Source organism: Sesamum indicum, linkage group LG3 (assembly GCF_000512975.1).
Source record: "Sesamum indicum cultivar Zhongzhi No. 13 linkage group LG3, S_indicum_v1.0, whole genome shotgun sequence".
Classification (NCBI taxonomy): Eukaryota; Viridiplantae; Streptophyta; class Magnoliopsida; order Lamiales; family Pedaliaceae; genus Sesamum; species Sesamum indicum.
Window position 1 is genome coordinate 1,084,723 of NC_026147.1, and position 26,598 is coordinate 1,111,320.

Here is a 26,598-nt window from a genome sequence, read left to right on the forward strand (position 1 = left end):
CAAATACAAGAAACAATCTTATATCTCAATCTTGCAGGGACATCAAAACCAAATGTTACAATGATTAAAAGATGTTTCTTTTTTATTTTTTTCACATTCAGCTAAGATGAAGTGTCAAACAGACCTGTTGGATCTAGAAAGAGACCTTGCTGGGCTCTTGGAGTTCTTCCTAGGACTCTGAGACCTGCTATGTGCATAAGCTGTCTGACCATTTGCTCTAGGACTGGGGGACCGGCGGCTTGGCTTGTGGTTTCTCTCATCCCGTGGAGAACCAGAGCGGGAGGAAGATTTGGAACGCCTTGACCTTTCACGGGACCTGTAACTTTTGTCATCCCTAGGAGAAACTGATCTAGACACAGATCTAGATCTTCGTGGGGAGTAGTAATCATCCCTGGCTCCATGGCCCCTGTCTCTATTGAATAGAACAGGAAACACATAAACAATTAGTGAACTATTGCAATTTAATGCCAGCATCTCATGTAAAAATGAAAAACCCAGACAATAATTGCATCAAAACAGCTGTTAAAATCTCTGACTCTCATACAAGGGGAACCTGTCCAAGTCACCACTTCATGGAACTAAAATAGAATTCAAAATGACTGGTCGTGGATAACTTAAAAGAAGCTTTTACGGCTTTCAGTATGATGAAACAAGAGAACCTGTCTGGGAATATCTAATGACTGAAGCATGACCTTTACCTGCAACTTTCACAGAATTTCTGGGGAAAAATTATACACTTTGATCCACACACTGTTTAAGGCTTTAAAGCAGTGTTCAGGTTCATCAGCATCTGAAACTTCCCAGCTGTCCTTGCCACGACATTTAGAACTTGATACTATCTTTTTCTTGGGCATTTTCACCACACTCCAATCATAATAACTTTGAAAGGCTTTGCTTCTTTGAAGTGGTTTCTTTCTTTGGCCAACTATAAGCTTTAGATTCTTTCTTTAACTGGATAGTATGCAACATTAGGAAATCAAACTTACAAGCCAAATAAAAAATGAAACGTTCCTAATCCTAAAATCATTTCACACATCATACCAAGTCTGTTGGCCCTCCAATGCAAGGCAAAAGCCTTAACAAGGCAGAAGGCATAAGAAAACATAATTCCGTAGAATTTGAAGTTTATCCATGACAAGATCGGAATTACAAACTTCTGCAGGGGCATTGACAAAAACATAAAGCAAGTACTCTTTGACTTTATGATCCCTTTTCTCATTTCTCTTTATTACCCTTGCATTCTTTATGTCACTCTTTGTCAATTACAATCTGCATAGATAAGGCCATCAGCAGATGTGTCATTCAGATCCACTAGAAGACATGCAACACATGTTTAAGGGAATTCACATAATTCCAAGAAAACATAGCAACAAGAGAGCAAATATTGAGTCTCTAAAGCTGGAAATACTAAAGACTTCACTGCTTGAACACTTGTTGGGCGGAAAAAAATATGAACCACAAAATTTGTTGAGTTACCAGTCATATAATGCACCATAATATCTTCAAGAATCATCATTGAGACCTTATACAAAAAACATAACTTAAAACCAATTTACAACCACCTTACTCCTTGGCTGATGGAAGAAGAGGAAAGAAAGAGCTCAGGAACATTAACAAAACATTCTCAGACATCTCAATTACACAGGATGTGGAGGCATTAAGATGGCTACAGTGATATTTCAGAAGAAACATACTGCCATCAAACCAACAGCTATTGGCTCATGCACCTAGCATGAATGGCTGAGTATGAAAAAACCTAAAGTCCGAATAATAATTACGACAACATGAAGCCATGACGAACAATCTAATACTCAAGGTACATACAGTCAAATGAAAACTATTCAAGAATCAAACATGAAACCAAACGTGAGATTCAAACAAAAGTTTTAGATAAACATTCTAGACATGACTGTAGGTGGGACAGATAGGATATGTTAACAAATAAACTTTGTTCAATATAAATAAAACAGACCTTGAGTCACGCCTTGCTGGAGAAGGGGATCGTGAATAAGCTGCCATATATGAAACCACAACCTCTCAGAAAGATTATTTACATAATAAATAAAAGGTTTGAATGTGTTGCGTCAATCAGCATTTATTCACATAAGCAAGCTATAAGATTTATAGAATTTTAACAAGTTCTGGATCTTAGATGTCCCAAAGAAGAGAAAGTAAAGTTGAAATTTCCACTGACACTGATGTTGGCGTCTAGGAGAAAATGATGGACTTCGTCGCCTGTAGCTTCCACGGGAGCTGCAAATAAATAGCAAAGCCAGACGAAATTAGCAACCAATAAAGAATGTTAACCCAATACTTAGACAAAAGGCAAAGATTAAAGAACAAAAAAAGCATAACACAAATACAACCTCACGCGAGTAATCCTACGCATTTCTTGAGGAGTTTTCCTGTTCTCTTCAGCAAACACAATCCTTATTTCACGTCCACCAATAACTGTGCGATCCAGGTGGCTTTTTGCTTCAGCTGCATCTTCAGGGTACCGAAACTTGACAAATCCAAAGCCACGAGGTTCTCTGCAATATCATTACCAAGTATTACTTGTACATAGATTTGAATAGTAGTATCAACTAAGGCCTATAAAGCTCTAGAAGCGCCTAACAGAGAAACATACCCTGTGTAGTAATTCTTGGGCAAATAAACATCCTTTATTGGACCAAATCTTTCAAAAGGAACCCTTAGGTCCTCCGGCCTTCATAACAAATACATAACCATCATTAGTTCACGCAGATATAGATGCTCTGAACGCCAAAAGAAAAAAAGAAGAAGATATAATGGGCAAACTCATTTGCACATTTTAGCTTCCAACAGAAAATATTTGTGTTTCATCAGAAACGCTACATTATGATAATTTAAATAATTAGATCAAACGAAGTTCGAAGGAAACAGCAGAATTTCAAATTTCTCAAAGAGCTATTTGCCCTAAATACTGAAGAATCAATTCTACTTTGTTATTTCATCAAATAAAAATAAAATAAAATTCATTAGGATGTGACACATGCACCTCAACACCCAATAAAATCTACAATGCCACTTTTTTAGTGATCTCCAAAATCACAGTCTATTGATTTTCAACATATAACACATCAATACGGAACCCTTTCCCCTCTCTTACCTATCTTCCTTCTAGTAACGAACATACCAATAATTGGTTCTCGTTTTCTTCCATCTTTTCGTATTTTTTTCTCACAGAATCGGTAATACGTTCAATAAGAATCTACGTCGTGATTAAGCAAGTCTTATTCAGAAAGAAAAAGACCTAGCACTGAGAGAAATGTTCCGAACGAGGAGGCCAGAGGGGGCAGGAGAGCGGTGATCACGGCGTCGCTCCCGTGGGTCGTCGTAACGCTTTCGCCTCACTGGGCTACGGCTACGGCTACGGCCGACTTCTGCTACGGTGCCTAGCCATAAGTTTCTTTTTTGCTTCCCGCTATTTCCCGTGAAATTTCAGGTCGAAAAAACCCTAATCAAACTCGGACAATGAAAAACCCTAACCCTATCGCCGATAAGATAGAAAAGAAGCGCCGAGTGGTGCTTCGTTTGATATAAGCGTGTGTCTATGAACGAAATTTTGGAGGGAGAGTGGGAAATTGCATAATTTCCCCCTCATTTTACAATAATTACGAAATGCTCCCTCTAGTTCCTGAAATAATGATAGAGCCCTCTTCGCTTCTTCTCACTATGTTTGGTTCATTTTTACCTTGTTTTAGTGTGTTTTGTAAAAATAAAGAAAAAAAATAAAAATAAATAAATATATATTAAAATTAATGTATATGTTTGAATTTATTTTTGAAAATAATATAAAATAAGTATAGTATATTTGATGTTGGATGGTGAGAGACAAAAAATATTGTTCATTGTGAAATCATGTCTCTTTTATATATATTTATATATATATATATGACAGTATAAGTATGTATATAATTTTTTTAATTTTGAGTGAATTAAAATAATTAATATTTTTTAATTATAACACTGTTCCAAAAATTAGTCAAAAAATTGACAAAATAATTCTACCCAAACATGGAAATGTTGAGATGGCCCAAAATCAAAACCAAACACTTTCTATGTCTTGGATCAGTATGTGGGCCTTGCTTGACTGACCATCTTTGGGCCGCCAGCCCATTTGCTTTCTTTTTCTTTTCCTTTTATTTTTTGATTAATTACACTTAGCTCCCAGAATATAAAATTATACTTTTCTTCAAAAGAAAAAAAAAAATTACATGTACACTCTCTTTGAAATTTTTTCATTTATATCTAACCAATTTTCTTTACGCCGACGTCAGTAAAAAAATTATTAACATTCTAATATGTATTTTTTCTTACTTATAAGAAGATAAATGTAATATATATGTAGAATTAAATGCAATTTACCCTAGGAGAAATGAGCAATTTACATCCCTGTAAAAAATAAAGCAACAATTTACCCTCTTATATTATCAAAAATAAAGCAAAATACACCCCTAATGCGTTTCGCAAATCACACGTGCCCTTTTTTTTATTTTTGTTTAGCTTTTTAATTTAAACTTAATATAATATTTATGTCCTTATTTAATAATCGTTGAATTTTGATCAATCTAAGATCCAAAAATTTAACTAATAAATCAACAGTGTAAAATTTTCTGTTCAAATCAATGTTTAAGTAAATAATAATTAAAAAGATATATTATATATAATTAAATTTGAATATGTATTTATACTTTTATAATAAAAACTATTTATATGTGTATTTATATATATATGTAGAGAGAGAGAGAGAGATGTCGGCGGGAGGAAGAAGAGGTGGCGATCAGGGGCAGAGCAAATTTGGGTGTTGAGGGGGGGTATTTTGGTCTATTTCTGATAATATAGGGGGATAAATTACTATTTTATTTTTTATATCGGGATAAATTATTGTTTTATTTTTTACATGGGGTTAAATTATTATTTTATTTTACACATGAGGTAAATTGCTCGTTTTTCTTAACACAATAAAAGGGTAAATTACATTTCTCTCTCTCTCTCTCTCTCTCTCTATATATATATATATATATGAAGTGAGTTAATATAATTATATTTTTTTTTTACAAATACAAAATTATTATATAAAAATATTGTATGAGGGGTAAAAGTATAAATTTATGTAATTTTTTGCTCACATTAATATTTTTCGTCCAAATCATAATGAAAGTGTGTCAGGTGCAAACAATGAATTTTCATAAGGGATGTAAGTGTAATTTTGATTTTTGTTTGGGATAAAACATAATTATGCATTTTAAGAGGGGGATGTATTGAAAATCATATTATTACTTTGTTTTTTTTAATAAGGGTTCAAAAATCTTAATTAAGAACAAATCAAATTAAAGTTTGCTTATAAGATGTTTTAAGAGTTTATTCTAAAAAAAAAAATATGTTTTAAGAGTTCAAAAATATTGAATTTTCTTTTAAAAATAAGCTCTTAAAGTGCTCAAATAAATAAATACAAAATTTATAAAATATTAGAGTGTTTGGCATAATTAATTTTCCGTACTATAATAATTACTGAAAAAGCTATGAAATTATTAAAAGTTTATAAATAGATAGTTTTATTTTGAGGGGGGAAAAGTCGGTTAAATGAATGGTAAAAGTGAAACACCGATAAAATTGTGAGAGTATTTTTATTTATCTAATTTTAAGATTAAAGAGCTTAAAATACTTTTTTTTTTTTCCTAAATGGGTTAACTTAGTTTTGTTCTAAAAAGCTTATAAAATTTTAAATATTTATTTTAAAATCTTATAAGCATTTTAGAAAAAAAAATTATCAAATACTTTATAGAAATTATAAACTTCGAAACATCTTATAAGATATCTTGAATACTCAGCCAAAACCCCTTTTAGTTGGTGTTTGGGTGAACTTTTATAAGCTTTTTGCAATATTTTTCAAGTTGTTTTAGTACTTATAATATACTACAAGAAACGTAATAAAATCTGACGATAAAACAATGGGATAATTATAATTCCCTCTTCCAAAATTTTAGTATAATTACACATGATTCTATGTGGTTTGAAAAAATTACATCTAGCACCCATGAGGTTCAATTTTATCTAATAAGTAAGTCTCTCTAATTAGTCAAAATTCACTAAATACTGAGGTCAAATATTTTTTTTCAAATTAAAATATTCTTATAATAGTGAAGATATACCTCCTAACATACGTTATTGCGTGAAGACGTATGAGGGTATAAAAAAATTTATTGGGCCTGAAATAAACCAGTAATACGTCAATTAGGGATTAATATAGATTCTTTTTTTCTAGTTTTTTTTTTTGTTAATATTACCAAATTCAGGGAATTCAGACTAGTGGAGGGACTTATTTATTAGACAGAAACAAACCTCAAATGTGCTAAATATAATTTTCCAGATCTCGGGGAACAATAAAGTGTAATTGTCCCGAAAACAATAGGATGTTATAAATTCCTCTAGAACAATCCGAAATCCCTGACCTATTTTTAAAGTTTTGACAAACTTTTTATTTAACCATGTTATAATACGAAAGTATCATTATTGTCATTTTATAAGCTGTTTAGTTATACTTATCCCACACGGAAAAAGTAGTTCTATTTATCCAAATATTTAAATACTTATATTTCAAATAAAAAAATAATATATTATAAAAATCCCAAAAAAAATACATACTTTTTTTATGTAAATTCATAAAATATTTTAAATAAGTTCACTCAAATACATTCTTGAATTGAAAAATAAAGGCTCAATATTTATATCTTTTTGGAAAAAAGAAAACCATTGACTTATTATTTTTGTCAAAATAATAAGTAAAAAAAATCAAAAGACCAAAAGGTCTGAGGACAAGTGTTTTGGTTTGGTGTCCTGTCCCTTTCACTCTGCAATTCACGATTTTAGTGTCGTCATTTTGATAGAATAGAATTTATTTTGGTTCCGGATATTTATATTTACTTTTTAAAATAGTCTCTATATTTTTTATTGACTTTAAATTAATTTTTTTTAAATTTTAAAATTATAAAACTTTTCCGATTTATATAAAATTATTTCAGTCTCTTACTTTTCATTTAGAATTGCAATTTAGTCCTTCCTACATAACTTTATAACTATTTTTAATTCAAAATATTTAGTATGGAAAATTATTTAGATAATAATTTGATCAGTAACATTTAAATATAATTTTGCGAACATCATAAACAAAAATAAAAAATAAATATGTGGGCTAAAATGCATTAATTATTATTATTATTTGTAAAACTCCTTACAAATCAATGTATATTTCATTAAAATTCGAGCTTAAAAAAACATATTGTTATTTAATTTCATTGGTTTTAGAAAATCATATCTAATTATTTAATAAAATCTTATTAAGATTTAATAAAATTTATTTTTCCCCCCTTTAAGAACTATATAAAAAGTACAAAATAAGTTGTAATAATTTACGAAGATTGGAATTTCATGAAATTCGAGCCTAAAAAATGTATTTTAATTTTAATTCATAATATCATTTTAAAAAATACATTATACTTATAATAAAATGCATATTTAGTATTCAATTTTCTTTTGGGGGGTGTCTCTAATTCTATACAAAAAGTATAAATTAATATTTAAGAAGTTGTAGAAGTTTATGAAATATGGAAATTTCAAGAAATGGGACCTAAAATTCTACTTTAATTTAAATTCATAACATAATTTTGAAAAAGTATATTTTATTTAATAAAAAAAACATATTAATATTCAATAAAAAAATTATCCTTTTAGAACTATATAACAAATATAAATTAATAATTTAAAAGTCATAATGATTTATGAAGATCGGAATTTCATGATATTCGAAACTAAAACGCATCGAATACGTTTAAATATTTTTAATATCAGTAGTTGTGAAAATTTACGAGAGGGGTTGCACGGGTTTAAAATAAACGCTTATCAGCTTATTATCGAAAAAAATTTAAAACGATAATTTTTTTAACAACTTCAACTTTTTTTTTATTACTTTTGTTCTCAAACTTTTAATTTTTATTATTGCTTAAATTACAGATTTATATACAACTTATTCCCATAATGAAAATAAAAAATAATAATCACCAAAGCCGTCGATTTTCATTGACTTTTACAAAAATAAAAATAAAAAAAATAAATGAGGACATATTTGTATATTGGGTGGCAGAAAAAAAGAAATAAAAATAAAAATTTGTGGTCTGGTTTGGTGCCCCGTCACTTTCACTTTGCCATTCCAAGAATTAAGTGTCGTCATTTTAACTCCATCCATTTTCTTATTTCATTCCCCCCCACCCCCCACCCCCCACTCCAGCTACAAAATTATATATCTATACTGTATAAAAAGAAAAGATACTTTTTCTCACAAATAGTGGTTATGACACTATAATATTAGTTTTATTGTTATGTCAATAATACCGTAAATTGATTTTTTTCTTTGTTGTGTTTTTTTTCTTTTTTAGAAATATGATGTATTGGTTTATATATTTCTTCTTATTTATTATATATTTTAAAATATAAAATATTATTTATTATATATACGTATAAATGGAGTGCCACTGCGGCTAGTATATATATGTAAAACTAGAGATAGTAACACAATTGATGTATGAGCTTAAATTATATATCTAGAGAAAAAAATAAATAAAGTAAAATCGTAACGCAATATAAGAGAAAAAGACGGGAGAAAAACTTCAATGATTTTTTTTTTGAAAGATATGGTTAATTTAGTCAATAAACTAACCCTTCATACTCTAAATAGTACAAATATATTTATAATCTCCACGAAATGTTCCTTTTGCCATATCTTGTTCGGACGTTGCTCAACATGCTCATTATAGTCCAGTCGACATATCAATAAGTGAAGTTCAATTTTCACTTGATCAAGTATTATGGACCGGACACTGCTGTCCCATAATACACTTATGTAAGGGAACCTAACGGCCACGAAATATTTCCTTTTGCCAACGGTGTTCAGATGGGAACATTTTGTTAGAGCTTGTTGAGACATTATCTAACTTGGTCATCGTAATCCCATTAATATACTAATAAGTCAACCCCAACTGTCACTTAATCAAGTATTATGGACCTATCACTGTTGTCCCATAATACACTTACATAACGGAATCTAACATCCACGAAATACTTTCTTTTGGCAAAGTTTGTTCAGATTGGAACCTAATTGCCACAAAATGTTCCTTTTCGCCGGAACTTGTTGAGACATATGCCTACTTAATCACTATAGTCCCACTAATATATAAAAAAAAACGTCAAGCCCACTCTTCACTTGATCAAATATTATGGGCCTGCTACTGCCGTACCAACATACAGCCGCATAAATTGACGAACTATCTATTTTCAGTCAGGTTCAAATTCGTAACCTTGAAGTTAATAATTGAACAATTAACCATCATACCACATTCATGGTGGTTAGTTATGATGTTGTTGGACGTAAATAATATCAAACGGTCATAATTAGGAGTCAACATAAATCAGTTCAACCCGACAGTACATACATATTTATATATAATTATAATCTTTTACATGTATTTTTAACCATTGATTAATATATTCATTTGATTAAACACACTCCTGAATAGATAAGGGACATAATAAAATACATGAAAATATATCATAAAACAACAGTGTAATTCATGCAAAAACAATTATCTTTCAAAAAACACCGATTATTTTTCAAGATAATAATGCTAAATAATTTCAAGAATCGTATAGAATAGCCGGCTGGACGAACTGACTCACGTCGACTCTTAATTATTTATTTAACCAAAATTAATTTTGGAAAATAAAATTCATAACACCTTTATACCTTTGGAAAATAATTTCAAGAATCGCATAGAATAGCTGGCTGGACGAACTGACTCACGTCGACTCTTAATTATTTATTTAACCAAAATTAATTTTGGAAAATAAAATACATAACACTTTTATACCTTTGTAATACATTGTATCAAGTAAAAAAAAATGCAATAATTATTGTTATTATAGTTCATATTTTAATAATGCATTAATAAAAGTATTGATACACATTAACTTTTATAAGTTAATTATGTGGATTATAAAGGTAATTAAGATTTTTTTAAAGAAAATATATTAGTACTACTTTTTGTCTTTTTTTCCAACTCTTGCACCTAACTTTGAAATTTGGTAAAAAAGTTGGGTGTCAAAAAGCATAAATTAAGGTGAAAAGGTAGTGATCCAATCCCAACTTTAATGCAGAAAAAAGTGAACAAAACAGCCAAATCATTAAAAATAAATATAAAAAATATATATTTTAAAGATTGGGTTTCACTATTTAAAAAGCAAAAATTGACGTTAATAATTGGTATTAATTGGCAAAAATCAGACCCCATCGTCAGGATGTCGTGGGTTCGAGTCTCACCAGTGTGTGGATAGTGTGTGTGACTCTACTTCAATAGTAATTGGTTAGTGGTTAATTATAAATATTTGACAATATTAATTGATGTGTGTTATACAATAAATAATTATATAATTATAATATATTCTAATGAAGCGAGAAGGGGTCTATAACTATTATCGTCGATTGTCAGAATATATGTGGACTGTAATACCCTCAAACGTAGTCATTTTTTCAATAATTTCTTTTAAATTATATCTAATGCCAATAATTTTTATTCATGCATATCAAGCTAAATCCATTTTATTAATTTTTATTTATTTACATTTAAAATAATTATAGTAAAACTTTAAGTGATGTAAAAGCATTGAGTGCATATTGATTATTATTTAATGATTGCTGGATCATTAATAAATATATTAAGTTCAAGCCCTCTAAAGTAGCTTATTTTGATTTGCTAATATAAAATTTATAAAATATCTTTATAATCTTAATAATTTACCAATACCAATTTAGTGTATCTAATGTGGAATTCTTAAAATATTTCAATTTTTCATTATTTTCCACCTATCAAAGAAATATTGGTATAGAAATATAAAAATGATTCTTTTTTTCCCCCCTTTTTATAGTCATAATTTGCTATATTATTTAATACATTTAAAATTTTTAATATATCAAAAGTTAAATTAATGAATATATTCAAACGAGACAAAGATAACAAATTATTATATATACAGACATATATTGGACTCGAACTCATTACTTAGCAACTATTTCAATATATTCAAATTAAACGACTATTTTAATACATCAACAATTCAGATTAATACGTCCAAATGAGGACAAAAAGAACAAACCATTATACAAATATGCACGTATGACTCGAACTGGCAACTTAACGATTGGTTCAGTAAGTTCAAATTCCACAATTGTCTCAATATATTAATAATACAAATTAACGAAGATGTTCAAATGAGACAAAGTGTACAAATTATTACACAAATAGAGATACGTCGGACTTGAAACCACAACTTAATGATTGTTTCAATACGTTCAAATTCGATGATTATTTCAAGACATCAATAATTCAAATTAACTAATATGTTCGAACAAGACAAAAAAGAACAAACCATTATAAATAGAATATATTTGTGATATCTTAAACTCAGTAAGAACAACATAAGCCCGTCGTTAAGTCATGAAAAATTTTGATTCAGATCAAGTTTGTTTATATCTAAATTAATTATACGATAAATGTAATATATTTATTGTGCGCTTAATTTCATGGTACAAAATTTTAGTGTAAATTGGGGCGGAAAGAAAAAAACAGAAGAAAATGATTGAAAGAGACGAAAAGTAAGCAGCATTTGATTCCGCCATCAATCACTTCTTCTTCTTCTTCATCATCAAAACCAAAGGAAACTTCCCCGGCTGCGGCCGCCCCTTCTCACCCGCGTCAAGATTTTCACGTCGTCGTGTCACCACCATCGCTCTCAGAAGTCTGTCTGTCTGTCTGTCTGACCCCTTACATTTCTGCAAGAAACTCACACACAAGAATTTTCTAACCCCTAATACCCATTCATTTCTCCCATTTTCTCGGCCCCCAAAAATCCCTAAAAAATGCAGCAAAACCCGCCGCAGCCCCCAGGAATCGAACCGAGAGTGCCTGGTGTACCATCAGCAGCCGACCGGATTCCTGCCGATGACCTAACCTCGTCATCACTCTTCAACTGGTCTGATTTCCTTGACTTCAATCTCGATGAGAACCTTCACATATCCTTTCCCCAGACCGAACCCGAACAGCCCGGTATTGAAGAAAGTCAACCGTCGGAGAATTCGGGTCTGGAAAAGCCGGGCAGGGTCAGGAAAAGAGACCCCAGATTGGTTTGCTCGAATTTCTTGGCGGGTCGGGTCCCATGCGCCTGCCCCGAATTGGATGAGAAGTTAGAGGAGGAGGAGTCCGCGCTTCCGGGGAAGAAGCGGTCCCGGATGTTGAGGGCTTCGGGTGGCGCCCCAGCTCGGTGCCAGGTACCAGGGTGCGAGGTTGATATTAGCGAGCTTAAAGGGTATCATAAGCGGCATAGAGTGTGTCTGCGGTGTGCAAATGCCAGTGCCGTGGAGCTAGATGGGGAGAGCAAGAGGTATTGCCAGCAGTGTGGAAAGTAAGATCCTCTTTCTTTTTTCCTTGTTTGATTGGAACATCTACGAATTGAGTTTTTGATGTTTGGATTATTTGTCAAAGGGGTATTTCTTGTTTCGATTAATAGTAAATTCTACGGATTATTTCGATGTTAGACACATTGTCAAGGTGAAAATGTTTGCTCATATGGTGTGTGCTGGTGATGATTTTTGCCTTGATGTATGGGAACAAACTAAAGTTAGCTTTGATGTTCATATTTGAGATATTTATTTGTTATCTAAATGTCAGGATGTTATGCTCTGGTTCTACTTTGGATGCAATGCTATAGCTATTTATAGAGGTGCTTAGAAGCTTAATTTGATCACTGAGGTGAATCGAGGGGTACATATGCCATCACGGAGTTTCGGGAAATAATAAAGTGCATGTGCTATCGCCATAAAATTAAATTTGGATTTAAGAATCTCAAATTAGTTGTTCAGCGAGCTTCTCGGCCAAGTTTTTAGTGTGTTGAATTGATATGAATGTGGTTTGGGGTGAATTTTGGACAGAAAAATGTCCAAGAGTAGCTTGTCGTAGTTTTCAGCATGAGTTATTGGCATGTCTAACTTGTCTGATAATGACTGGATAGAAAGTGCTCCACAGTGATACATATAGAAATTTTAGACTTTTGGTGGGATAAATGTAAGTAAAAACCTTGAAGAAAACAATATATGTGAACTTATTATGTTCATCTTTTTTCTGCTTGCTTGATAAAATATGGCAATAGTGTGAGTTTGCAGTTTATTTTGACCTTCTGCCTCACCCGCTGCAACAAATATCAGATTTCTGGAAGGAATCTACATTCGGTTTGGTGTTTGGGGATTGGATTAAGGGGTCGTTGCTTCTGAGTTTTAGAAGAGTAGACAGCTGTGTGGCAACATGATTTATGGGTTCTTGTCAAGGTGTTAGTCATACCCTCTGTATTTATTACGTTGGCACTATGAAAAGAAAAGCTCGCTGCATTTGCATTAATGTTAATGGCTGAAAATGAATGGGAACTTAATTTTCTCGGAGTATCATGCTAATACATCTAGAACTTTTGCAGGTTTCATATCTTGTCAGATTTTGATGAGGGTAAACGTAGTTGTAGGAGGAAATTAGAACGGCACAATAACAGACGTCGAAGGAAACCTAATGATTCTAAAGAAGGCATGCAAAAGGAATCTCAACAGGCTATCTTGGTTGATGATGTTAGTGGCGATGATGATACTGGAAAAGGTATGGCAGATATATCTCCATGGGTTCTAATCTTCCCCTCTTCCAACTGCTTCTCGCGTCTCCTTGTTTACTTCTCTTTTACGGGTCTAAAGGATTGTATAAACTTGCTTAATGTGCAATGCAAATTTTGGCGAGATTCTTGGTTAACTCTTATTAGTCTTGACAATTGGATTTAGGGGATATTATTGTTCTTTGTTTTTTTCTTACAACCATTTATGTGTTTAGCAATTTGCACTCAAGTGATTTGCCATGCTAATCAAATTTGGTGGTCCAGATGGATTATGTGTTAGCAGTCAGCTTGAGGAAAAGGAAATGTTATTGGAGTCAGATGGGCATGTCTCCACACTGTGCTCTGCTCTTGGGTCTCACAGTCTCCAAAGTGATAGTGTTGTATCATTTCCCGCCTTTGACGAAGCTCATATCGTTGGGGATAGACAGAACCCAAGATACAAACATTCTCCGTCCAACTGCGAAAACAAGAGCACTTTTTCCTCTGTGGTATCTGCATGCCTCACTGCTGCTTTCTGTCTTTTTATCCTGTTCCTCAGTGAATCTAGCTTAAGTTAGTCTGGATTGTTATGATGTTCTTGCAGTGCCCTGCTGGTAGGATCTCCTTCAAGCTCTATGACTGGAATCCAGCAGAGTTTCCTCGACGGCTTCGACATCAAGTATTCTAAACATTAATATTGCAGTTTAGTATACAAGGGAGAGAAATAAATGTTTCTTTATATAAAAGACATTTTGGGTTCTGGCTAACATAGTGGTACCTACATTAACAGATATTTCAATGGTTGGCTAGCATGCCCATTGAGTTGGAAGGGTATATTCGTCCAGGGTGTACAATTTTGACAGCTTTTATCGCAATGCCAAAGCCAGTGTGGCTTAAGGTATACTGGATCTTATCTTTATTCCTAGTTTGTTAATAATTTAGGTAATGTCATCCATGATCCATTATCCATTATCTGTTATTAATATAAGTGTGTTAAATGTGTAAGTATATTTATATGTGGAGATTCTGTAATATGATGCTTAAAAAGTAAAAGGTTGTTCCATCTAAGAGTATCCTGGTCGTTGAGTGCTGTCGTAGTATGCCCTCTATTAGGGAAGCTACACAGGATATCTTTCAATATCTGTTTGTAGACATATTTAGCATTGAATTACCTTCAACCTGATAAAGTGCATCAAATCCTAATGTGACTCTTTTAATGTCTATTCTTGTTGTTAATTTATATTTATTGTGCATGGTTTCTAAAATGTTCATGGAGTCCAAGCCTTATAAATTCTTTGTGGGCGTAATTGTTTGATTCTTTGCATTAAGCAGTTATTGGCAGAACCAGCTCTATGTATAAAAGACCTTGTTGCTTCACCTGGGAGCATGCTTTCTGGAAGAGGCACAATGCATGTTTATCTAAATGACATGATGTTTCGTGTCTCAAAAGGTCAGTTGGCTCAGAATTACTTATACCATTCGTGTCTCATGTTTCATTTCCCATTTTATTGCAGAACTGTTGTCCTAGTTTGACCTGGCACAGAGGTCTTGGTAAAAGTTTAGAAAGTAAAGGTTTTAGGTAACCTTAAACATTTGCCATTTAAAGTAGTGAAGAAAGGGTAGGTGTGCCCATTATTATTTTACGTGAGGGTAGTTTCTGGTAAAATTTCCATTCTATGAAATGATAAAAACATGAGCAAAAATTAGAAATGGAGAAGTTATTCTGTTAGAAATTAGTGTAAACACTGTTCTCTGCATTTCTATTTCCTTTGACTTGTCTTAACCTTTTAGGTTTGCAAGGTAATCGTTGCAAAAGTCACTGTTTTTGCCTTGTAAATCGAATGAGGGACAACTTATCATTGATGATACGTTACTTCTGTGTTAGACATTGTTATTATGGATTTTACAACTTATTTTCATATCCTGAAGAATGTATGCCAATGAAGAAATGATGATCCAATTAATCTACATCCTGTTTGTGAAGCATGGTTTCTTATAATCAGTAATTGGCACGAGTAAAGCAGTAATGGGCACGAGCTGCATGATAATGCTGGGAGTGTTTTAGTTTCTTCAATACGAGGATTGTAGTCTCGAACAGTTTGGCGATTTGCCTCTGGTGAAAAAGATTTTGCACAATGGGGTTTATTTAATTGATAATCACATAAAGCCTAAAGACCAATTGTTACTGTCATGTATTACTGAAATTTGTTTGATCCTTGTGGAAACAGATGCAAGTTCAGTAGTGAAAGTCAAAATGAAGGATCGAGCTCCAAAGCTTCATTATATTTATCCAACTTGCTTTGAGGCTGGAAGGCCTATGGAACTTGTGGCCTGCGGAAGTTATCTGCTGCAACCAAACTTTCGGTATGATATGATGCATATCTCGGGAGGAAGTATTTTGTAAATTTCTTTATGCGGGGTTAATCTATCTATTTAGCAATTAATTTTCTAGTTTGGCATCACATTGAAGTCCTTGATGTAAAATTCTTCTGTTACTTGCACGATCTGTTGTCTGATATTTTGTGATACCAAGATATGCAACCACAATCTCGGTTAGTTGGACCATATAGCAATTAGAAGCTTGAAAATGTGAAGAGGGACAAATGAGAAGAAGAATTGTTCTGTGCCATGGGTGGTATTCGTTTTACCAGGTCTCAAATGCGTTTCCACTCCTCTAGCTCCTCTCTATGCAAATGGGGAAGGGCGAGGAGGAAGAATTGGGATGAAGTGTTTGAAATTTAGAAAATAGTTGTACAGCTGCAGGTAATTGCATATTATGAGATAGGTCGATCTTAAGTTAGGTGAATAGGCAATCAGAGCTAAGTGCGTTGACTAGGTTATAAGAGTGGATGGTTATCCCGATAATGATTTTATAGTGTGGAGATTATTTGTCAAATGTTGGACATCATATCTGGGGTGCTAGATGCCAAATTAGATTCTCATTGGGTTCGTAGGGAAGATATGGTTTTAGTTGATATTTAATATTTCTGTCAAAAATTTTGTGGTTAGTGTTGATAATTCCTGTTCTTATCCTTCATATGCTGTTTTCTTGGTGTCTGTATCGAAATTTAAGGCCCTATATAATTTTTTAATGGCATTGCAGGTTTCTTATATCATTTGCGGGACGATACCTAGCATACAATATTTGTGTATCATCGTGTTATGAGAAAGGAGATGTCAACAGCAGCGACCATCAGTTGTTGAAGATATTTGTCCCTCAAATTAATATGGATCTCTTTGGCCCTGCTTTTATTGAGGTGAGATCTAGCTCTCTTTGCCCTTTGCCATCCTGCTATCTGTTCTGCAATTGTGTAGAACTCCTTTTCTGTAGAGGCCTAAGTATGGAGATCAGTTATTTCACTGTCGTGCCAGATTCTGAATCACAATTTATTTAATATCATTACCATCAACTCTTAAAAGTAGGTTCGAGTAGTTTTATGTGTTTTTGACTGCTAGGTAGATACTTTATTGAATAAAGGATGTGGCAAGTGTGATAAAGTTCTGATTCTGCATTTACAAACTTGTGGAATCAATGTTTTTGATTTTGAACTTGGGTGCGCATCATGCATGAAATGATATAATCTATTGCATTTGCTTTGCCTACATCATATAGATAGGGTTTGAGGAATGTACTTACTGAAAAAATGAAAATGGCTCCTGATTGATGATTGCACTTTGTTTCACAAGTTAGATGATTCATAATAATGTCCTACGAATCTTATAGTTCTGCTCCAGTGATAGGTGCCCTCTGCTAGTCAGAATAAGAATTTGGCCTGTCATTTACCCTTCCCTGTGTTACTGGAGCTGAAAGTTTAGTCTTTGTTTTAGTGAAACATATTCTATATTAATTCCAAAAATGTTAATTTCTGTTGACATGGGGTGTTATAAACCAAAAATAAACCCTTGTTGAGTTCAAATGTAAAGTAAAAGTGGCAAACCTGGGTGATGTTGGAATTTTATTTCCTCTCCACCCTTTAGATCAATGGGTATTAATAGGTTTTGATAATGTTATGTGATGATATTTCAGATGAAATTGATACTTGAGTTGCTGCAAGAAGAATGGAGTTACTAGTTAAGTTATAATTGCATTTCATTCTTTACATATATGGGCTGCCTCTGCAGGTTGAGAACCAGTCTGGCTTATCCAACTTCATCCCAATTCTTGTGGGTGACAAGGACACCTGTGCAGAAATGGAAATGTTGCAACATAAGTTTGACGCACCTGTCTCCTCCCAAGAACGAAAATCTTCTCCTTCCCCGACTGCATGTGAAGCTTTTGCTTCAAGACAAACACTGTTATCAGAGTTTGTTTTAGATGTGGCGTGGTTGTTGAAAAAACCTGTACCGGAGCAACAGTTGACATCTTCCCATATACAAAGATTCAACTGTTTATTGAACTTTCTGATAGAAAAAGAGTCTTCTGTTGTTTTGGAGAGAGTATTTTTCTCTCTGAAATCCGCCATAGATAACAATATGGTCACTGGAACATCTGATTCCGACATGAGATTATTACAGAAAAATATGGATATTGCGCAACATAGGCTGGCACATAAATTAATGGTAAAAGACATTTCAGTGATCCCTGCAGGGCATGGAAATTTTTACAGTCACAGCTGCCAAAATGATACTGTCTCTGTCATTCCAGCTGCTAATCAGGTAAGACCTCAGATCTCTTGACATATTTTTATAACTTTCCATGAAAGCTAACATTTACTAGTTTAGTAAAACATGTAAAGCATGAACATATGAAACGGTTATATTATTTTATAAAAAGTTCATTTAAAAATGTGAAGCTTGAACATTTGAAATGATTAAAAATTTATTATCTTTATATAACTACCATTGGCATGTTGTGTGTGTATGAGACTAATGGCATTCACCACAATTTTCAAATTGTGTTATTCTGGTAGCTGGTATTTTCTTCTGTGCTAAAGATCAATATAAAAGACTACAAATGTAAAACTAATTGTATTGGGAAAAAAAGAAAAAGAAAAAGAAAAACAGCTGTTCAAGTCTGAATTTGGCTTGAACATTTGTAATTAAATCAATGATATAGGAGGTCAATGTAATAGATGATGCATGACACAGCTGAACTAAAGACAGATATTATAGCTTCTCCAATCGGCATCTGAGTGAAGAAAGAATCATGTGTTATTACCTTTAATGGAAAAGCTAAAGTATTATATGCACTCTTGAGCAGGATGTTTGAGGACATAAAATTTCATAGATGGGATTGCACTAGAATCAGTTTAGACGAGTATGTTATAGCAAAATTTTCTACTTCTGAACTGTGTGTCTGAACAAAATTATGGTGCAAGTCTTCTATCTGATAGATGAGGGGATGGTGATCCCTATTTTTCAGGTTGTGCAAAGAATGGTGAAGAATATGCTTGGGCTCAACGTGCCCTCACCATCTCTAGATGAAAGCCTGACACTTCCTCTGCTAAAACAAGAGGTGATCATGGATGTTAATCATCAGGAAACGCTGGGAAAGTCTTCCAGTCGGTTGTTAACGAGAATGTTTTCTACTTCCCGGCTTCTTATCATGGCAATTGCTGCCATTGGTGTTTGTTTTGGTATATGTTCGATCGTCCTCCACCCTCAACGGGTTGACCTGATCGTCACCACTATCCAGAGGTGTTTGTTTGACAACACTTAATGATAATCAGATTTTTCCATCGCCTTAGAGGTTTTGTCTCTCATCTGTACATACTGTATGTACACTTCGTTGGATGTTTAGTTTGAACATATACCGGGCTGGGGAATTTCTGTACTTAAACCCTGAGGAATTTGCAGGGGGGAACATGATAATACCTGGCTCTGCTACATGAGAACCGATGAAAGCTTTCTGGTACACCAGCCGAAAGCTCGTTTACATGTTTCTTTTCATGTATAATTTGTTTCTATCTGATGAGGAACCAAGCAAACCAACATCTAATGTAGAGTCTTGTTAGTATTTCTTACCTGATGTATTAGTACTCTTTCTATGAGCAAAATGACTGTTGATAAAATTTGTTTGTACTAGAAAATTTGTTGGGATCTGTTGGTTTTTGTGATTACAATGTCCTAGAGAGTTTTGATCTGATTCATGCATTGTTGTGAGCTCTTGTAATGGCCAAGTTGCAGGGTAGAACTTGTATACCAGTGGTATAGGTGCTCAGATTTCAGGATCACAATATGAACAGAAACAAATCACAAGTGGTAGATAGTCGTTTCACTTTTCATTATTGAGAAAGATAACTTAAAAAAATACTTTAGTCATCAAAGTGGGGCCAAGGGCAAGCAATTAGTCATCCCCACTAATAAAGATTCAATTATTACATGATGATAAGGATCATCATAATCCTATCCTCCATTAATATTTAAAATTGGAGTTTATGTTGTGCTTAAATGGTTTATTTCTTTATTTAAAATCATTTAATATTTTTATATCCAATAAATATATAATATTTAAATTTATATTAACTTATATTATCATTTTGACACAGCAAGTAAGAACAGTTTGACCATAAGCTACAAAATTTGCACTATATTTAGATCTTTGATTTTACTGAGAAGAAAGGATTCCCAAAACCACAAATAATCTTATATGCGCTTTATCTATGTTTACTATTTATTTAGTGTGAGGATTTTAGGGAGTGTTTGTGAATTTTTCTTTTTCTTTTTTTTTAAGAATAAATTAAATTTTGTACCAAAATTAAAAGTGTATAGTATTTGTACAAAAAGTGAAAAGCAGATAAAATTTCAATTGGATAGTCTTTAAAAAAATGAATTACTTTCTTAACTGATTAAAGATCGTTTGTCCCTTTATGTTAAAAAAGATATTAGTTTTGACGTATATTTGCACTTGTTTGTCAATAATTATTTTTCCACCAAAAATGATAATTTTTATTTTCATTAGTACATTTCAATATTTAACTTTCTGAACATATTAATTAAAAAATTAAATGTTTAATTTAATAATGCTTCTACTATGTAATATAATCGTTGACTGATACACAATAATTAAACTTTTGCATGACAACGGAAAAAAAATTATTTTATTGATTTATCATAGCCGTCAATTTATATTTTTTTAATGATATAGGATCAATATAATTAATTAATATAGCAAATAAAAATACAAAAATTCTAAACTATTAAATATATGAAAGTATAAATTTGATTACTATCAATTATTTGAAAACTCCAATATCAACTTTAAACATACAATTTTAAACCAGTAAGTTGAATTACGATTATCATGAGGTTAAAATAGTAAAATAAAGTTCAATTTGTTTATAAAAATACCGACGCAGCTACTTCTGATTTAAAAACACTTTTTTTAACAATTTCAAAAATAAAAACCAATATCCCAAACACTTTCAAAATGATTTTCGGTACTGAAAGCTGAAAACGCTTTTTCAAAACTTTGGCAAACACTCTTAGAGTAACTAATGTTGTGCTTTGATTAGAGTACCCTCAAAGTACTTATTCTTTCTCCAAGAACAATAATCCCTGTAATCACTTGATGTTAGCAATAAGTTTCTTAATACATATAAAAAGTTAAATATTTTCAATAAATTTGGTAAGTTGTTAGTTCATTTTTCTTCTCTATCATTTATTCAGTTATATAAACATGATAAAAATTTAAATTATACACACACATCGAGTGAGCGTCGCCACGAAGTAAGTACATTTTTAGAAATTCTAGTTTGTGTGTGTAAAACTCAAGGTCCAAACACAACCTTCAAACCAGTACAAGATAAGAAGACAATCGAAATGGATTATTGACAGAGGATTTTTTCCACGGTTCAGACAAAGAAGCAGAAGAACAATCACTTCTGATGCAATCCCATACAACAACAACCTTAGCCTTAACCAAAGTGATAGATTCAACATAAGAACTCATAAGAAAATTCCTCCTCCACCACTCAGTACAACTTCCATTTGACTCAACAAAATTCATTCAACATGGGAATTGCTCCTCCAGCTGCCACAATCTGTTGCTCCAACTGAAATAAAAAACCATAATTCAAGTCATAATCACGCGTTTATCATGCCGTCCCTGGATATGTTTGACACGTATTCCTCGATACAGGACAGAAACATCACGAAAAGTTCCTAGAGAAACGACTATGTTGTCAAGTTTGGCACCAAAGGTTGTTTGTTTAGGATGTAATCTAAGATGTTTGAGAGCTTATAAAACACTGTAGAGTGCTTGGCAAATTTTCCGAAAAAGTAACTTGTAAGATCCTAAAATAAGAAGTTTCAATATGTCTGACTTATTTCCAAAATCTTAACTAAGTCCATCATTTTTTAGCAAATTAATTACAGAATTATCATTTCTAGTATTTGATGATCTTATTTTGTCCAAACATTTCAATAACTATTTTCAGAGGAAAAAAAGATCATATTGTAAGCTCCTGTGGATTTGTAAAATCTTTTAAATGAATCTATCCGAACAGCCTCTAACAAGAATTGCAGAGAACAACTTTAGCGCCTTCTTGATGTCGCTTTTTTCTCAAATGTCAAAAAATGCACGAGGAAAGTTATCGAAAACACACCCGTAGTAGGGCCTCGAGCTTGGTCTTGACTAGCAAGTACTCTTGCTTCACTTGTTGCAAGCATCTCAGGCACCTGATAAAACTCAGAAATATAACTACATTTTCTACAGTATGGTTTTTTTACTCTGCTTTATCCAATCCCATATAATGGAAGATGAAAATGAGAGGACAAGATTACAAATTTCCTTACCCTTCAGCATTTTGCTCGTCACACAAGTTGCGGAAAGCGATACAGACATTCTTGACTCTCTGAGCACCAATGCTGTCATAAAAAAATTCACCATGTTTTATCACTCGGAACAAAAATAAGGATATTGAACATCTAATAATAGCCCTGTTGGGATCTCCGTTAGTAAACACCGGTAGCGATCGGACGGAATCCCAGCTATCTTAATCGAAGCCTGAAATTGCATAAATTCTGGGAAAACCATATCTCTCCAACTTACTCTAAACCTCAAAGAATGATCACATTGATATACGATGCTCTTCTTTTCTTTTCACCGTCAAACCAACTCATTGAAACACATATCTTGAATCACTCCTAGTTCCCCTAAACTTAGTTTTTCATTGAAAATTCATCATTAGGGAAGTGTTATCCGTCCGAGTAGCATTATAGCTTTTGTTTCCTTGTATTTTAACAGAGTAAGCTCAATGGTTTCTCCTATATAGGAAAGTGATGGTCCAATTACTTCCAAACAAAGAATATGTTAGTTTTCTTTTGTCTACTATGCATGGGCACCGAGTTTGGTCGAACCTGAACCAATTATGTATCAAGTACAATAGACTTGGCGTGTGCATACCACAAGTGTACTTGTTGTGTGATTAGTTTGGTGAGCCAAGCCCGGTTTGGGTGAGAATCTTCCGCATCACAGGGGAAAAAAAAGGACCTGCCTGTATTTATCTATTGAGTTTGATATGAAATCAGAAGAAAAAAGGCCAGTTCTATACCTTGAGCTACTGCCTTTGAACTGGTGAACATGAGCATCTAGCTTCTTGAAGTCTACATTCTGCTGATCTCTGCATCAATAATACTCACTATCATCCTAAAGAAGAGAAATAAATAGCTCTAACTTCATCTTTATGTATTAAGGTTTCTCGCAACAACTGCAATTTGTTTGCTCTTACGGTCACACACACACACACAAGCACATATATATATACATATATACATATATATATATATATAGAGAGAGAGAGAGAGGAATACTTACAATGCTATGGTGAGATCATTGAGAAGCCTTTCAGAATCCTCAAAGAAGAGGGACACAACTTCAAGCACAAAATCAGGGTTGCTCTCATCTTGAAGTAGCTGCAGCTGACTGAACTGACCATCCAAGAACCCCTTCAAATTCCAACCCAACCACCAAAAAACCCATCAAAATCAAACCCCAAAAAAGAATTCAAGAATTCACCACAAAAACACACCAATTATAACTAAAAATAAATAAATAAATCATTTAAAATTCATCTAATCTTACCTCATGAAACAAAAGACGACTGTATTCAAGAAAACTCCTCTGCAGCTGATCCACCTCCATAGCTTTCCTCCTAATGGGCTCTTCCCTTTTTCTTTGGGTGTTGGACAAAAACAAAAGAAGGGGGAAGAGAGAGAGATATGATTGGAAGTGGGAGATCTTGAGGAATAAATGGTACAATCAAGGGTTATAAATGGTTGATTGAAAAGGGCATTTGGTGAATTTAATGCGTTGTAGACAGAGTGCAGCAGAGCAGAGGAAGATCCAAACTTTTGAAGTGATTTGGAGTCTTCTCCTTTTTGGGGGTTTTGGATTTGTATGATGTGTTAAATCACAGAAATTCTGAAACTTACACCCACTACCATGCCTTGATTTGATAGAAATACCCTCATTTTTCAGCTTGTTAAAGTAATATTTGCAAAAATTTCTACTTTTAAACAAGTAATTTGTGTAGGTAAAATTAAAAATTAGATTATAATTAAAAGTGGATTGTATTTGTAAAATTAATAAAAAAATAGATAAAAGTTAAATTGGATAATATTTGGAGAAAAATCACTTCAAAAATAAACGTAATTGATTAAAAAAGCCGGCTTTGTCCTATGTGTTAAAAAGATATTATTTTTTACTTATTATTTCAATTATTGTTTATCAATAAGAACTATTTTTCTATAAAAAAATAATAATTTTATTTTGATTAGTATATTTCATATTTATTTTTTTAAAAATATTTAAAAACATATTTGATTTAGTAATACTCCTATTAATTATTGACTCATATACAATAACAAAATTCACATGATTGTAAAAGAATATATATCTTTTATTAATTAATCAAATAATAATATGTGAACGGAATATGTGAATAAAATAATGTAGTTAGATGATATAGAAAATGAAATATAAAGATTTTAAAATATTAGATATGTGAAAATATAAATTTGATTATTGTTAAATTATTTGAATTATTTAAAAATTTTAATATCAATTTAAAATATATAATTCTAAAAGTAAATCAAAACGGCAAGTTGAATTAAGATTATTATAAAGGTAAAGCAGTAAAAAATAAAATTGAATTTATTTACAAAAAAACCAAAGCAACTAAAAGTACCCACAAGCTGCTTTTAACTTTTGGCCTAAAAATATTTTTTTTAATTGTTTCAGAAGTAAAAGCTGATATCCCAAATACTTAAAAAATGCTTTTTTGAATCCAAAAGTTGAAAAATAATTTTCTAAAACGCTCGCGAACACTACTCCTTTAGGGTCTTTTTTAATAATTGGATAAATTAAAAAGGGATCTGGTCAAATTTTTAATAATTATAAACACTTTTTATTATATAAAAAATTATAAATACATAATTAACAGTTGTTTAGTAAATACCCTTCTACAGTGTGCTGTCATGAGGGATATTTGTTAGATGACTATTAATTTCAGAAAAATATTTATAATTATGACAAATTTAAAAAAAATACATTGTAATTTATGTTTAATAATTTCCAAATCTTGAGTCTCAACAACTCATTTCCTTCATTTCTAAAGTAAATTTACTAAATTACATTGACACTCCCAAAAATTATATTTAATCTAATTTGTAAAATTACAAGCACACTTTTTCAAGCGATGTCGATGTGATTCATCATAGGAGGTATACTTATAAAATTTGCTTCTGAATAGAGATGTACTTATAATTCCAACTACAATCTCACAGATAAATTTATAACTTTGCAACGGGTAATTGGGTATTTATATAAATCGACCAAACATCAAGGGGGTGTCGATGCAATTTATATTATTTTAAGTATATATATCAAAGATATAAATCCCATATATATAAGTATATCAAAGAGTGATCACCATCTTAACATATGATGTATGGTGATTTATTAAATTTAGATTGACAAATGAAAATTACAACTAAGGAAATTAGCAGCACGGGAAATTCCAATAAAGCCCTCCAAGTATGTGATAATTATTTGGGTATACAATCAAAATCATGGACTGAAACGTCCATTTTCCACACCTATCAATTCAAGCATATATATATGACCCTTTTATTTGAGACTAAATGAGAGTTTTTCAAGGGGGGAAAATGCAATTAACCCCATTGTGATTTGAGAAATAAAAAAAAAGAATCATTGTAAAAAATAAAATAGCAAATTACCCCCTGTATTTTGGAAAAAGAAGCAAATTACCCTCCTATCTAAACCATAGATAGGGGGTAATTTGCTTCATCTTTTAAAACACAGGGGAGTAATTTGCTAATTCTTTTTTTTATAGAGGGATATGTACTCATTTTACATATCACAGGGGGTTAAATTGCATAAATCCTATTTTTATGAAATGTTATGAATAAATATATTGAAATATTATTCGATATAAAAAAATATATAATTATTACTTCTTTAAAAAAAAAACATATCATCAAAAGAATTAAAAAAAGAATAAAAAAACAAATGAGATATGCCCATTTCCGTGTTGTAGCATCTCATCATCACCTTTTCATACATAAATGAGTATCAATTTATAATAAAAATTAGATGCAACACACACAAGATTTTATTATAAAATTAAATCTTCATTTCCTCAAAATAATTATATTACACAATATTACATCCTTTCCATTTCAAGAATCCAATAATGGAAAGAAGAGAATGATGTTTTCTTTCTTTTTTGGTAACATTTCATTATCAAAGTTTTCAAGATGCCCACTCACTCAAAATTTCTTTCAAGGGGTTATTCATTAACTCTATACATATATTATATATATTTATCTTTATCCAAAAAAAATATACATATATATAAATTCTCCTATTTTATGAGGCCT

At 32.0% G+C, this 26,598-nt stretch overlaps 3 protein-coding genes across 3 annotated transcripts in view; 1 reads left to right on the forward strand and 2 right to left on the reverse strand.

Annotated features, from left to right (window-relative positions):
• LOC105156932 (serine/arginine-rich SC35-like splicing factor SCL28) overlaps window positions 1-3,561 on the reverse strand; it is a 3,901-nt gene extending 340 nt beyond the window's left edge. Inside the window, 7 exon segments of the mRNA XM_011073201.2 lie at window positions 125-412; window positions 1,973-2,012; window positions 2,195-2,253; window positions 2,367-2,531; window positions 2,630-2,707; window positions 3,275-3,394; window positions 3,396-3,561. Coding sequence (XP_011071503.2) covers window positions 125-412; window positions 1,973-2,012; window positions 2,195-2,253; window positions 2,367-2,531; window positions 2,630-2,707; window positions 3,275-3,394; window positions 3,396-3,424 — 779 coding nt within the window. The 5' untranslated portion in view covers window positions 3,425-3,561.
• LOC105156933 (squamosa promoter-binding-like protein 7) lies at window positions 11,682-19,796 on the forward strand. Its single transcript, XM_011073202.2, has 10 exons — window positions 11,682-12,531; window positions 13,594-13,766; window positions 14,041-14,264; window positions 14,360-14,434; window positions 14,546-14,653; window positions 15,088-15,205; window positions 15,984-16,119; window positions 16,859-17,012; window positions 17,878-18,411; window positions 19,118-19,796. The coding sequence occupies exons 1-10, from the start codon at window positions 11,990-11,992 to the stop codon at window positions 19,412-19,414; spliced, it is 2,361 nt and encodes a 786-aa protein (XP_011071504.1). The 5' UTR covers window positions 11,682-11,989; the 3' UTR covers window positions 19,415-19,796.
• LOC105156934 (histidine-containing phosphotransfer protein 1) lies at window positions 21,499-24,130 on the reverse strand. The gene is made up of 6 exons (XM_011073203.2): window positions 23,780-24,130; window positions 23,513-23,643; window positions 23,250-23,318; window positions 22,492-22,563; window positions 22,302-22,374; window positions 21,499-21,749 (listed from the first exon to the last, which is right to left on the reverse strand). The coding sequence occupies exons 1-6, from the start codon at window positions 23,837-23,839 to the stop codon at window positions 21,690-21,692; spliced, it is 465 nt and encodes a 154-aa protein (XP_011071505.1). The 5' UTR covers window positions 23,840-24,130; the 3' UTR covers window positions 21,499-21,689.